Below are 14,010 nucleotides of genomic sequence, written 5' to 3' on the forward strand. Positions count from 1 at the left end.
GATATCACCTTCACTCAGTGCAAGGGACCAAAACAATCATCTGTTACGGAGTTTTCAAACAATAAGCTTTTAATTGCCTTATTATAAAAATAAGCACTGAAATATATATAAATGTGATTACATTAAAGTAATTCTGTAGTCTAACATACTAGAAACTAAAGCCTAGTTGTATTTTTAGTGATACAGAGTACCCAGATTTAGGTTTCAGAAATTTTCCACAGAGAATACCGAAGTATCCTGTATCTTTTAGGAAACCACAGTAAAGACAAGACATGTTGCAATAAAAACTAAGTAGATCAATTTATTCTGTATACTATACAATGTGTAAGTTTGTAAAGAACAATTGACAATTTTATCACCTTAACATCTCGACTGGGTGTATGTCCAACAAAATGTACTCCTGTGGCCTTTACACAAACACTGTCCTACTACATCAAGAACAATGAGAGGGAAGCCTTTGGTGTTACAGATTTGGGGACATATCTGTGAAGTTGTAATTAATCCACTTAACTATCTCAAATAAAATGTTGGTGCTATCTGCTATTATAAGCCTACGTGAGTACTACTCTAATAACTAAACACTTCTATCTTTAAAGGCAAGATATGAAAGGGACTGCCAGTCTACAGTGTGGACAGGTTTTCTTTGAAAAAGGCAATTATCAAATGGTAAAACTCATATAATACATTATGTACATAAGTTTGGATAGCTGAGTTATCTTGCTGGAGTAAGCTGCAAGTAAGCATCGATTTGCAGTCATGTTTGATTTACTGTTAAGTGATTATAGGACTTAAGTTTTATACAGTGTATAGAACCAAAATAGCTGTGCCTGCTGCTGAGGTCTGTCAGATGTGAAGGCTCATAATCAGTCATTGACCTAGTTAGTATTACAGTACTTCAAATATACACATGGATAATATATTCAGAGCTGAATTTGTAGTATTATTAAGAACTGCAAGTCACTGAGTGAACATCAGAAGAGCTTGTGCTGTCCAACCAGCAGGACCAGCTAACTTGTAACTAAGTGAATGGAATGTTTAAATTTCCATGGCTATTTTTTGTTTTGAAACCTTCCCAAACATCAAGAAAGCTCACCTTCTGTGAGCTACAGAGTAGTGGCACCAGACAACACACAGCAAGTCACCTTAAGTTATTCAAAATTTGTTTCAGGCCCAGTCCTATCATTAAGTTCCAATTTCATTTATACATACAAAAATAAAGAGGGATTTTCACATTAGGACAAGCATCTATAAAAAGCAGTTTGCTTCAATATATCCAGCTTCCCTGCTATTGTCCCAGCCTACTTTCTTATGTAAAGAAGTCAAGTAGGTTCATTTCTCCAACCTGTTCTGCAAAAGTCACTTTTTTTTTTTACACTAGTGTAGGATAAGGAATCAGGACAGATTTGACAGAGCCCATTTATTTACTAGAAAGGTGCTATACAGACTTGAAGAGAACCAGGTTAGCAATTTCAAAATTATCTGGAATGACTTCTCTGAACCGAAGACATTATATAGACACCAATAATGCTTTGGCCATGTTCTGATCAAAATAAAACCAAATTAAGATTATTCATTTTCTCTTGATCATTTTCTTATGGTTTGTCTTTAGAAGAGAGCATTACACAAGATATGGGCCAGCATTCTTTTTCAGCTGGCAGTCCTTTATCCTCTAAGACTTTTCTGAATATGTCAATAAAAGCACATCCTTCTGAAAACATGCATCTTTAAGAGTGTTTTGCAATACCCACATCAGTGCTCTATTTAGAACAGGCTGTTTCAGAACTGTTGCTTTCAAGAAAAAGGTATTCAGTAAACTGATCTTTTTAAAAGTTTCTAAACTCCCAAAGCTCAAGGCTGTGGTTACCTGTATGAAAATCAATTACATTATGGATCATACTGTGCTTTTAGTATTCTGATTTCATTGAATAAACATGCTTTTAAATGCATCAAGTTACCTGCCTTATATCAGCTCTGTATTTTGGCTATCTAGTACTTACGACCTGCATCATAAAGATGAACTGAAGTTCATTCCTATTTTCTGACATGAAAAGTTACCTATTTCTCAATAGGTCATTGTATAAATACCACTTCCAGTTCTCTCTTTCTCCAAAGCCAAGGAGGGGCTGCTGTATAATAGAGAGTAAAGGAGGTATTTTACTACTACTTCAGGAGGCCAAGAAAACAAAAATTATAACCTTCTCCTTCTAGAAGTCTAAAATAGCCCAAAGACAAGTGCATAGCAAACCTCAGCAAGCCTAGATTTGGTGTTTGCCACACAGAAAACTCGCTATCAGTACATTTATCCATCTTCCATGTCATCAGATAGAGCATTTCAGCTTTAAAAGCTTGAAGAGTTGCTGAACTGAAAGGGCATTTGTCTCCAAATATAGGTACAAACTCCAGATTTAGATTTGAATGCTGGACACTGTTGCAAAATCAAAATATACAACTGGAAAAGCATAAGGCTGAGTCAAGTGTAAATGTGTTTCCCAAATTTCAGGTATACAATTTTAACTTTCAATAGCAAGATTCTGGGCTCTTAGTTTCAGGACAAGACTTTGAAATATACAGAATCACCTGTGCTTTGATTGGCACATTATCTGCTTTTTAAAATGTAAAACTAATAGACGTTTGCAAAAGGTTGTGCAAAACTATTGTATTTACAAAAATGGCACAAAAGTGAATTCAACAGTCTATGCACATGCACACTTCATTCACATCTTCAACAAAAGTGTGTCCTAAGCTACGAAACTGAAAATAATACCAGCTTCAACAGGCAGTTGTCAATAAGCACTAGATTCACAAGAGTTACACCAAATGGGCAAATATTGCCCAAGTAAAAACTCTATTGTTAAAGCTGAAACAGGTTTAAGGCCGTTCAAGTTCAAAAGCAGAAACAAAATTCAATCAGAGCCCTGGTCTTTGTTTTAATACATGCTTTACCATCTAGCAACTTGTGGTCTAAACCTCTATTTTAGACAACAAACTCAAACACGGAAGAAAAACCCAACACAACTGGAGGTTATATTAAATACAAATATGCTGTAATTAAGATGAAATAACAAAAGCAGAAACATTAGAAGTAAAACTTGCGATGTCACTTGCTGGAACCAGTCCTACACTAGGAAATGGGCAAATATGTACATTTTCAAGTAGATTACATTGCTCTAACCAAACTTGTCCTTTTTATTCAGTGCATTGTTCTCAACTAGTTCAAATACTAAACGTTTTACTCTTAACAGTACTCCCTTACAATAGCAGCACATGCTATCGCTACCTGCAAAGCTGTCAGTCTCATGACTTAGTGTAAGAAAGAAAAAGGGGGATGTGAGGGTGAGAAATAACTATTCAGGAGAAATAACAGGAATGAGAATAATCATGCAGTTCAGCTGTTCTCGTCAGCCAGCCAGCTTGCTAGCAACAAGAGATGGTTTCCGCTGTGGAAGATCCTGTGGAGTAGGAATATGGTCACCAGTGACTTCTGTCTTGTCAGGTGCTGCAGTAGGCAGTTGCTTATTCTTCATCTTTGCTTTAGCCATGTTGTAATCACCAGAATCAAAGTATTTTTGCTGGAAGACAAAACACATATGTTTAAAAGCCTGAAATCTTACTGAATTCATACACACAAAGTAGATTCTCTAAATTTTAAACACAGTTATAAAATCCTGATTTGGCACAGTTACCTTTACGTTGATTAAAAATAAAATCTTATGAGGACTATTAGGCACACATATCTGAACTCTTAACATTAGTAACAGTAAATGTACAGTTATGGTTCTACACATACCATTAAACTCACACATTACTTTTGCCCCTGCTTTCCCAAGTGTTTTTCCAAGAGTAAAACTTCACATTTGTGAATTCTGTTGCAGCGAACAAGTTCTGCTACATAGAATAACCAAACAATGCATGAACTGCAGGTGGAGAAAAGAGCCTGCTTCACCATACCAGAAGATCAAAGCGGCATGAAACTGCATGCTAACAAGAAACGCTCTTATCTGCATACATTAAAACAGTGAAACTACCATCCCTAAAGTTCCCAAACCAATGATTAGCAAAGTCAAATCTACTGTGCAGTCACTCAGAAAACCACTACGTGAAGGAAATTCTTATCCCACACACCAGGCTTCTGAATACAAAAATAAGTACATTAAGTTTGAAGTTCTAAAGCAGTGTTCCTTATTATTTCAGCGTATTTTTATTAGCTTTACCTTTAACAATGTTTTCTGTTTGATTCTAAAAATAACAAGTTACCTATGGATGCTAAAGCCAGATGACTGTTATGACTCATCTGTACCACGGTAAGAGGAGGCATGGAATTTCATCCAAGGTCTGAATCAAGTCTTCAACTGCTTATTAACACATTTTGCAGGAAAAGTTTATTTTGTTTACATCTTACTATGACATTTACTGTTAAGGTACTTGCAACTCATGATTCTGAACACATTGTCATATAAGGCCAAAAAAATTAGATTCAGGATGGAGACTTACACAAGCAACTGCTGCTTACAATCACAAACTCTGGAGAGAACCCTCCCCAGTTAGCTTAATATAGGCTTATTCATAGATCAGTTGAGCAGCCATCACTACCTGCTACATCTAAGTGCTTCCAGGCTGTGTATTAACTACTATACTCTTCATTTTGCATTAGAACTAACCAGCTGCAAAACGTTCAACAGTTGTTAGAGAGACATAACTTGAACTCCTGACTTAACAGGCCTTTACCTAAGGATGGCAGGTATGGGTGTTTACACAAGGCCTCCTGAAGAAGGCTTTCAATGCTCCCTGCCACAACCTTAAGTTACCAAATCTGGTTTTCCCATGCAGTCAGTAGTACATATGAATCACACACTTTTATTCATAAACCTTCACAATTCAGTCCTTTAGATGGTGTAACCTCTATTTATACCATAATGTTCTAACACTGCAATCTGCAGACCAGACACCAAGTTATACCATAACCTAATTTGGAAGGAGGCTTTCCTATTTTGCCCTTCAAGACTACAGCAACCAAATGAAACTTTTAAATGACAACTAGGTAATAACAGAACTGCTCCCTCTTTAGATGTGTTACTGCTGTTAATGGATATCTATTTCTGTCCATGCAAGAGCTCCAAACAGAATCCTTCTACAGGAACTTGGTATCACATAGTTCTCATCTACTATTATTCTGGAGAAAGTGTGATAATAATGGTGTGTGTACCCAATGCAGAACTTTTCTGGAGAACAATTATCAATGGGTAAAGTGTGTCCTAGTTGCCAAAACAAAGAAAATCTGGGCTATGGATAAGTACATACATTTAGAAGAATATCTGAGAAAATCCACCGTCTTTCATACATTAGAATATCAGTCCATTACCTCCTTCAACTTACTGTTGTATTTTCCTCTGATTTACTCTACCTTTTCATAGATGGCCTGTATTTGATCATCCCTTTTGAACTGACGATATCTGTCCCAGTATCTTCATGTCAGAAACATGATCTGAAATATACTCACTTTCCTCACTCTGTTGTAAGCTTCAGCAATCCAAGCAGCCCAAAATACACCAGGCTCTATAGCAAGTAAAAATGTTTCCTCATTTACTTCATCAAAATGAGGATATTGTACAGATTGTTACTGTTGGTGAGTTTTCGTCACGGTTACACTGAGTGCAAGCAACCATAATTCCTTTATGGTCATCAGCCCTTAGGGAGTGGATGCTGTTTTCCTGTATTACCGTTGCAATACACACTAACCTTCTCCATTGTGTCTCTACATGTGCACTGAACCCACTGAAGTCTAATTTAGGCTGACTTTGACCATGATAACAGCCTAACTCACAAAAGGAGTCACCTGATCTACCTGCCCATGCCCAGCAGCTATTAACTATGCTGCATATGCTCCAACTTATGAGAGAAAGCTTCTTCAGAAAACATTTAACAATTCCCACGAGATGTTACCAGGTAGTACAGAATTAGATCAGCACCAAATTCCAACAGCTGGTTTGCGAAGGATTTATACTTGGAATCGTTGCATGCACTCAAAGGGCCTAGACAATAGTGAAAAAAAAAAAAAAGGAAGAAAAAAGAGGAAGAAAAAGAAAACAGCATGACAGCAATAAAAGCACCATCAGAAGAACTGATATTCTAGGATTATTCCAAGAACAGGGTTCCAGTGTGCCTGGAAGGCATTACATAACACCTTTATGAATAATTAAACTAAAAATAAAACCAGCCAAACAACCAGCTGAATAACTAAGAAAATAAGAGACACTGGTTAAGTGTGGAACAATACTGAAATATTAACTCACTCTTCATTCTTCTATCACTATGTTTTTCCTTAGGGTATATATTCAGAATCATACCACCATTCTCAAGCCGCTGATGTCAGATGGTGCCTGGTGTAACTCAGCAGACACTAAGCTTTCATGTGCTAAAACATGGACAACAAGAGCGGTCATTTCTGGGACTTAAGAATGGGCAAGATCAGTACAAAACAGGGGTGAGGTTCTGACCTTTAGTGTTTATTATGAAGTCTTTTATGATGTCTATCACAGCAGCACTGAGCCAGCTTTTAAATTCAATTTTTTCCTATAAAATGCAGTTGAGCCACTGCTGCTGTAGAACAACTATTCTGCCAATTTGGCATCTGTTTTGTGGAAACAAATTTGTCTTCCTTGTGCTTTTACAGACAAAGTTTAAATTTCTCAGCACTCTTTTATTCACAAAGGCCCATGGAGCAGGGGGAAAAAAGAAACAAAAACCCAAACACCAAACACAGAGATACAGGGATTTTGGAATTTCTTGTCCATACCCTGTGAACAATTAATAACTTACTCCTTTTTGAAGCCTCTTCCTCAAGAAGTCTGAGCCTCCTGGCTTCTGGCCCAGATGAGGATATCTTGCTTTCAATTTTGCTTCTTCAACTTTCTCTGGGCTGATCACCTTATCCTCCATTTCCTGAAAGACAATTAGCACTGCTGTAAATGAAATACGCAATAATGAACTATTTATGCAGAATCCCTTCACAGGTTAATTCACCAGCAGCCAACTGCTGCTACCAAGCGAACATAATTATTTGGTTAGACCTTTTCATACATTCTCTCCCGAATACTGACAGCAACTGTAGGAGTTGAGCCTCCCATCTTAGATACCCTTCCTGGAGACGTGTTTAAATCTAACCAAAGCATTCCTCCTTCACATAAAAATAGTCTGTACCAAAATTAAATTATTTGATTTTGAAGGAAAAAAAAAAAAAAAGGGAAAAAAATGCCCCTAAACAAATTTATTTTTTCTTTGTCAACACAAGGGTTCCACTAAGAACAAACAAATGCTGAGAGCTGGGGAAGAACCAAAGGAATTTTTTCAACTGCCCGTTTGATCATAAATTTGCACAGACAGACTAGCACATGCATTGCCACAATCTAGTTTGCATAACTGTTCTAACTGTAATGTGTTGATATTCACTGTGAAACAGTGTTAAAACTGCTCAGTCTCAAAAACATGCCTGCTATCATACTGGTAGCAACAATACTGTATTTATATATGTCTATAATTATCCTAAAATTATGAGGATGAAGACAGCTGGATAGTGCTTTTAGGTAAAATAAAATGCCTATTTTATGAGTATACTGTAAAATGTGAATGCTGAAAGTAATCATTTGAAGGTACTCATTTGGCAAAAACTGCAATTTGTTCATCCAGTCTTTCAACACTGACCTCTAATCCAGTTCATGTAACTTGATGTATGAAGTATAATTTCATCTATTAGATCATTTCTAAAGTATCTTCCATTCAAAATTCTTGTTTTGCTACTTTCCAATATTTGGCTAAGGCTTTTGTTTAGTTTTGCATGCATATCGTTGCTACTTCAGGAAAAATATACATTGATTTCCACTGACTGCTGTAGTGCTGAATTGTTATCACCATCCAAAGTCAGAGAATGACTTTTAGGCAGGAAATAAGAATTATCTTTGAAATTAGGAGGGCCTTTCATTCATGTGTAACTAAGGTTTCATATGCACTTAGAGCTGCTTAGGCATCCCCTTCACAGTCTTTCCATCCGTGTCACCGTCCTTTGAATCATTCAGCATGATTGCGTGTACTCCACATGAATGGGTTACAGAAAATAATTCAACAGAAAAATAACCACCTTGCCCCCCGCTGGGCTATGTTTCATTTGGATCAGTTTTCACAGTCTGTTTAACCAAGCAGCAGCACAAACAGGTATGTTAGCAGAGAAGCAGGGGGGGCACAGGAACAGAAGCAGCTGGGAGCTATTTAAGCCAGAGCTGCCAAAGAACTAGAGCCACCACACTAGCCTACTCCCAGTACTTTCCTTTATAAAAACTCAACAGTCTATATAATATTCAACATATTTCTGGTCAGAAGCCTCAAAAGCAAAGGTTATAACAACAGATTTAGAATGTAACACTGGCTAGCTGCTCCATTAGACCAAGACATATGAAAGAGTGCTTTGCACAATACAGCGAGAATCTGAATTAACAGTTCTACCAAGGAAATTGTCGTAACAGTTAAAGAAAACCTTTATGAAGACAGGAACCAATGCTTTTTATTAGATGAAAACACAGCTAGGCAATACTACGCAAAACACAAAAATACATATAAAGGGTAAAGTCTCCCTGACCCTACTGAACATAGAGCTATTTCACACTATACAATCATACTAGCCAAGACCACTGTTTTCACATGTTATAAAGACCATTCTTCAGCTGCTGTCCTTCCTATTGTGCTTTATTATCATGCCGACACTGACACGATTTTCTCAAAAGCAATCCTTTCAGCTAAATACTTTCAACATCTAATGCTGAATCACTCAGTACTTGCTGCTAAGCCAACAGACAAAGCATTTCAGGGGCATGTTTTGCCAAAACTAACCAAGAGATTTATTTTTTTTAAGAACAGCCGGCCAACAATAAATAGCTTACATAAATATGTATTCATGGTGCATCAAAGGAGACATTTATGCAAACTCACAGGGCTCACAAATCATCACACACCAGGCAATCAAAACACAAAATGCCATGTTATGCATCAATGCAGCTGAAAAGGATACAGACTATGGTCACTTACCCTTGATGACCAAGAACAACTGAGACTCAAAAAAACTATGCAAGAATGGAAGAATTTCAACACAAAGACTTGGGGTGTCAGACAAAACCAGGCCATGGCAGGTTCAAAAAATAGTTAAGACAACAGTTCTTCATATAAAATACAGTTAAGCTGCAGAATCCATGCCAAAGGATACAAGGGGTGCCAAGAAATTAGAAGAATTCAGAAAGCAAATGGATATGTTCATTGGCAGCTCAGAAGAATTTTAAACCACAGACTGCCGAGACCCGAGATAGTTTTCTGGAGAAGATCACTGCATGCATGTCCTGACCTTATATCCTTCTGTGGACTAGACTTTCTTCAGCACTCCTGGAGATGTGTTGCTGAGCTGCAACAGCTCTAACTCAAGCCAGCAAGGCTTGATCTTACATTTATAACATCCTCTGTTGAGTTACAGAAGCAACAGAAAGTGACTAACACATGACTGGGGAGGAGGATGTCAAGATATACCACGCTCCTCTTCCTAGCAACAACCACACAAAAGCTATAATTTTAGATCTCTACAGGAATTTGACACAGCTAATGAAGTCTGCTTACTTCATTAAAAGGATCTACCAGGAAGGCAGTAGTTACCTAACTCATTTAAATATAGCTTTTGCTTTTAAACTTTACAGAGGTAACAGCAGCATAAAGTTCTGTATCTGTTGGGCAACTAAACTGCACGGCTAAAGAAAGAGCCATCAGGCTTTTAGAATTCTGGTATTAAGCGCTGATCCTCTTTAGCAAAAATTATTAAACAAAATGGAACACAGAAAATAGGAAAACAACAGGGACAAGAGCACAACTCTACAGCAAACTTATGTGGCAAAGGCCAGTCTAGAAACAAAATGCACCACCTCCAACAGCTTCCTGAAAAAATATGGCTTTTAAGGCAAAAAAAGTCAGTCACCCAGGCATATGTTCTCCAGTGTCTAAAGTTTCTTTGTTGTTGAACTTCCCCCTGCCACTATCCTGAGTTTTCACACGGAGAACAGGAAACGCTTGTCTTTGGCAAGTTTTCAATGTGTATCACCCTCTTGTTTAACACCTTTCTCACTTAACACATGCACACGAGTCAGAAAGCATAGTAGGACAGTCTAGAAAAGAGGTCTGGTCATGAAAATGCTGTCTCAAAGTTCATTTAGGGGCTTCATCTTTTTTAAACATATATATAAGTACTGCAAAATAGGTTATTTATATTTCAGAGCTAAGCATTAACTGAGTCAGTGTTGAATTTTGCCTATGCAGACGAACAGTTTTAGTGGAGGTTAAAACTGCATGGCACTGATATCACAGGATCCTAACAAGACATGAACTCACAGCAATCCAAACTCTTCTTATTGGTGTTATTAATTTGTCTTGAACACCTCATCAGATCAAAACTAAATTAGCATACCGGAATGGGACTCCTGCCTGTCAGGTAAAGGGTAATTTTTCAAGCCCATGCATAAGCACTGCTTTTCAAGACTTGAGTCTGAAACTTAGCAAAACCAGCGCCAGTCACCTGACTTCACCAGAACACACTAGAAGGCATCACAATAAACTTGCTGCCACATGTTTTACTCTGCTCTTATTACAGAGCTATTCTAGGAGCACTGCATAGGCCAGGGACTTATTTTTACAGGCTTTGAACAGGAACAGTATCCCTCCAGCAGTTCACCGAAGATGAACATTATGTCAAGCTGCAGAGCACGCATTTAAAAGCAGATTACAGACCTGCCACAGAAGTTGGTTCTGATTACTGCACCTATTGAGATAGTATCCTTCCATATTTACCCTCAAAGCTCTATTGTACATCTAACTCATATTACAAACTGCGAATTATTAAACAAATAACCGATAGCTAAAACAGATCCAGCTTTTTCTTTCAGCGTCCTCCAAAGCAGTGTTTGTTTCGTAACTTCTCCCTGCCAGAAATAGCTGTGGAGATCACAACTGAGTCCACACAGCAATGACCATACTAAAAACCGAACGACTTCTTAACGTCACAACCCGCAGATGGGAGCTGCTAACAGCACAGTCACCTGTGAGGCCAAACCCCACTTGAACTGTAAAATTATGAGCTACAGAGATGACGTAATAGCTTCATCCCAAGACAACCCAGCCAGTTGTTCGCTCTAAAGGCCCACATTAGAACAGGTCACAGCCATTGTGCGTTGGGGATCTGTCCTCTGAAACAACTGAAATCAAAACCCGAAACGTTTCTCAAAGCAAAACGTGCGTTTGGCCACCGGATTACCGCCGCGGCCCCGACAGCGGTACGCGCTGGCAGGCAGGACCCGGCGCCCTGCGAGCGGGGAAGCGCCATGAGCCCGCCCAGGCCAGCGCACGCCTGCGATCCAGTAGAGAACAGAAATCCCGAGGCGCGGAGGCCAACATGGTGGGGCCGCTCCTCCGCCTCCAGCCCCGGCCCGCGGCGCGCCGCTCCCGCCGCAGGCCCCGGGCTCCATGCCGCCCGAACGGAGGACGGCTGCGGAGAGCAGCCCGCTCCCCCTGCACCGCGCTGCTCTGAGGGGCTCCGGGCACGGCCAGCACCGGCAGACGCTGCCCGACGGGCCGCAGCGGCCCGCGAGGCTGCCCTGGCTGAGGGAGCCGGGTGCGGGGGAAACCCGGCCATGGCGGCGCCGGTCCCGCGCGGATGGGGACGGCTCCTGCCTCTCGGCGGTGCCGCGGCGGTGCCGGCCACCCACCTTCTGCTCCTCGGCCGAGGCGGGCTCGGGGCTCTCGGCAGACATGGCGCCGCGGCAGCAGGACGGGCGGGAGAGGGAGGCGCGACCGCCGCTCCTCCGCGCAGCGCAGCGCTACCACCGCCCCCCGCACAAGATGGCGGCCGCCCGCAGGACGGAGCGCCGCCGGGACCACACTTCCTGCGCGCGCGCTCGGCAGCCGCTTCCGTCTCCGCCCCGTGACTTCACGTCCGGTGCCGGGCGCTCCGCGGCTGTGGCGGACGCAGGCGCCGGGAGGTGCGCACGGCGCCCTGGCTCCGCGGGGCGGCCGTCCCCCGGTGTAGGCAAGGAAAGGCCTTGCCGGTTGGTTAACATGAGCTCTCGGGCCCTCGGCAGCTTGACCTGAGGAGCTTTAACTCCCAGACACCGGCTGACAGGACAGGAGGTCTCAGATCGCCGAAACTTGTTACCTGCACGGTTTCAAGTATATAAACCATTCGTTCCCTCTCTGTCTGGCTCCTGGCAGAACAGCAACCTCCCTGGGACTCTCAGAACATAGAGGAGGGTTTTAAATAGCTCACTGTCAGTGAGTGCTCAGGGATCCCGAAGTACGGGGATTGAGCATCAAGGTACAGATTTTACTTAACACTCAGTTAAGCGAATGCACGCTTACGGTACTTCCACAGAGCATCCTTTCCCGGCACCTTGGCTGCTGTCCTGTGATTCTGACAGCCCTCCCACCGCCGCTCTCCCTAGGAGCCAGCACACGCTCTCCATCCGCACTGCAGCCCCTGCCCACACCTAATCGGAACCGGCTGCAGCACAGCCCGCAGGGATGGGCATGGGTAGGCTTTGTGCGGTTGAGATCCAGAGGATAGATTGAGCCAGGTCAAAGAAGTCTATAGCTTCTGTTTTAGTCAGTGATTTTGTCATAGCTGAATTTTACTAACAGGTCCCCAAACCAGTAGTTGGAAGAGTCATTTTAAGCAACAGAGATTTGTCCAGAGATGAGGACTGTGTAGTAGCATGGAGCTCAAGGAATGCGCATATCCCGTGTTCAGAAAGGGATACAGCAGGGCAGATTGCACATGAAAATCACAGAACACACTAGCATTGTGCTTCCTAATGATAAAAAAGCAGTGATAGCAGTGGGTGTGCCCCATTTCCTTCTAGCAAAACCAGGCAGAAATGGTCTGGAGGAGCAAGAAACAGAGCAGCAGGTAGAAGGAATGATCATGAAAAGGATGAAGACCACGGGTTTTGAAAGGGAACAGAACAAAGCAGTGATAGCAGACAAGGATGCAGACTGCAGGAATTTCTTTCAAACCTCTTAGGACGTTAATGTGAGGGAAAACAGTTTTGAGGACTCAGTAGATCCTTAGCAATTTTTTTTCTTGAAGGGAACAAATGTAAGCTATGCTGTGAAGAGGAAGGATGGGAAGTAAATTGAGAACCTCAGGAAAAGCACAAGTTCTTCAATAGCCTCAAATACAAGAAAGCAGAATACAGAAACTAGGTCAGTGTTTTAGAGATGTGCATCTAAAGCAGATCGTGAAGACAAAGGGGCACAGAATCATAATGAAAATTACTGAACAAACCTTGTAGAGGCCAAAGGTCTTCAGGTTTGTTTTGTTCAATCTGGCATAATTGAGCTAGCTAAACAGAGTATAACCTCAAGCTGGAATAAGGGAAGATCAGTTTAAGGGATACTCGAATCAGTTACTGGTTTTCTTATCTGGTGAATGTATTCAACTTGGATGAAAAATTAACCTTTAGGGTTTAGAGAACTGACTGAAGCAATCTCCAAGTAACTAGTGGTCATCTATATAGGAACGTGCAAAAAATTAGTATGTTTCCAGGAGACTGATAGCTTGGCCATATTTCTGAATTTAAATAGGAGTAAGGGAAGGACAGAAGACAAGCTATATAATTAAGCTGTCTAATCAATAATTACCAGAGAGATCATCTAAAATAAGCACTCAGAAAAGAAACCGAGGAGCTAGATGCAAATTCACAATTAAGAACAAGGGTTTCACGCAATCATATTTCCCTTAATGAAAGCAAACAGACCATGTGGAGAAGTGGGTGAAGGTGGCTGAAGTTCCAGATGCCTTCTGCACTTCTGCATACAAATTAGGGAAACTAAACTAGATGAAACTTTAATACGGTGGCTGCAGGTTCTGTTGGAAATGGCAATCAATTTTTCAGACAGCAATGCTGTGTTTAGTAGGGTTTCACAAAGGGGCTTCCCAGG

At 41.0% G+C, this 14,010-nt stretch overlaps 1 protein-coding gene across 1 annotated transcript; it reads right to left on the reverse strand.

Annotated features, from left to right (window-relative positions):
- Positions 1 to 275: 275 nt before the first annotated feature.
- ARPP19 (cAMP regulated phosphoprotein 19) lies at positions 276 to 11,967 on the reverse strand. Its single transcript, XM_065688435.1, has 3 exons — positions 11,781 to 11,967; positions 6,817 to 6,939; positions 276 to 3,569 (listed from the first exon to the last, which is right to left on the reverse strand). The coding sequence occupies exons 1-3, from the start codon at positions 11,823 to 11,825 to the stop codon at positions 3,399 to 3,401; spliced, it is 339 nt and encodes a 112-aa protein (XP_065544507.1). The 5' UTR covers positions 11,826 to 11,967; the 3' UTR covers positions 276 to 3,398.
- Between the last annotated feature and the right edge of the window lie 2,043 nt (positions 11,968 to 14,010).

This window comes from Lathamus discolor, chromosome 8, assembly GCF_037157495.1.
Source record: "Lathamus discolor isolate bLatDis1 chromosome 8, bLatDis1.hap1, whole genome shotgun sequence".
Taxonomy (NCBI): Eukaryota; Metazoa; Chordata; class Aves; order Psittaciformes; family Psittacidae; genus Lathamus; species Lathamus discolor.

Coding starts and splice junctions, on each gene's coding strand:
- ARPP19 (XM_065688435.1), bottom strand. CDS start 11,825: ATGTCTGCCGAGAGCCCCGAGCCCGCCTCGGCCGAGGAGCAGAAG. Junction 6,940..11,780: donor CCTCGGCCGAGGAGCAGAAG/GTGGGTGGCCGG, acceptor ATTGTCTTTCAG/GAAATGGAGGATAAGGTGAT. Junction 3,570..6,816: donor GGAAGAGGCTTCAAAAAGGA/GTAAGTTATTAA, acceptor TTTGTCTTCCAG/CAAAAATACTTTGATTCTGG.